Below are 1,130 nucleotides of genomic sequence, written 5' to 3'. Positions count from 1 at the left end.
AAACACAGTAAGAAACCCAAGCAAATAGAGACAAAAAGATGAACGAGGAGAGAATAAGTACACTAAAACCCATGTACCATAAGCTTAATAATTCATGTCATTTTTGTTTCTATTTTTCAATTTAACATTATAATATAGAGTTGATTTTTTTTTCTAATGCTCCATTTTCTTAATGTTATAAAATAATTTATAACTTACTCATGAAAGAAGAAATAAAATATGTCTTTGGAATAAATATATTCAGTTAGGATAACCTCTTCCTTTTGACTTGGTTACTGAGAAAGCCTTTTCTTTTAAAAGCTAAGAAAAAGGGTTAAAAAACAAACACAGGTCAAAGTTTAACTTTCATCCATACAAAATACAAATATTCATTCAGATTTAATATACAATAACATGAGCATATAAGTACTGGAATTTCAAATAAAGTCCTCTTCATTCTGGTTTCTACTTTTCAATCCGTTGAAAGTTTCAATTGTTTTTCTGAAATAAATGAGTATTTGTATTAATGATTAATATTTCTCAAATGAAAGTCAACCTTCTAGCAATATTCTGCATTACAATATTCATCCTTCAGTACCAAACCTTGTTGGTTATCTCTCAAAGAATTGAAACTATCATCCTTACCAGTTCCTTTCCTGGGTTACCTCTCCCAGCTACAGCCATATTTGCCAAAGAGTACAGTGATCCCCACACCCTTCATCTTCAGATTTTTGGATTCTCTGAAGACTGTCTCAGCATCTTCTTTGGTTGAGAAGGCCAGGTTGACAAAGCTGTAATCAAGTATATCATCAATTTATCATTCACATAAAGAATAAAGTGCCCACAATGACTTATCATCTAGTCTCTCTACATCTGTATAGGTCACTTATAAATGTAGCTGTTAATGCTTGACTCAATAGACATATAAAGTGACTTGTGATTTTTCTATCATCAATGGAATTTTGAATTTGCGGGAGATATCAGAGAGTATTTTCATTCTTTTGAAAACCAATACTAGGAAAATAAGGAAGCTGTTAACAAGCCACATTGGCTAACTTTTCTCCATTTATTTGGTTTTTATTTTACCAAATTTGATTATTTTTGTACATTTTGAGTCATGGAATCTAGGTGGGATGGTTGGGAATGCAACC

The 1,130-nt window shown here is 31.2% G+C and overlaps 1 protein-coding gene across 1 annotated transcript in view; it reads right to left on the bottom strand.

Moving 5' to 3' along the window:
• Nucleotides 1-331: 331 nt before the first annotated feature.
• Nucleotides 332-1,130, bottom strand: part of LOC119594422 (uncharacterized protein DDB_G0286299-like) — a gene marked incomplete in the record, with an annotated part of 4,328 nt that continues 3,529 nt past the window's right edge. Inside the window, 2 exon segments of the mRNA XM_037943482.1 lie at nucleotides 332-480; nucleotides 625-770. Of these exon segments, the coding sequence (XP_037799410.1) occupies nucleotides 641-770 (130 nt within the window).

Source organism: Penaeus monodon, chromosome 33 (assembly GCF_015228065.2).
Source record: "Penaeus monodon isolate SGIC_2016 chromosome 33, NSTDA_Pmon_1, whole genome shotgun sequence".
In the NCBI taxonomy this organism is placed as follows: Eukaryota; Metazoa; Arthropoda; class Malacostraca; order Decapoda; family Penaeidae; genus Penaeus; species Penaeus monodon.
The sequence above is the reverse complement of the archived record's forward strand: the minus strand, read 5'-3'. Positions and strand labels throughout refer to the sequence as shown.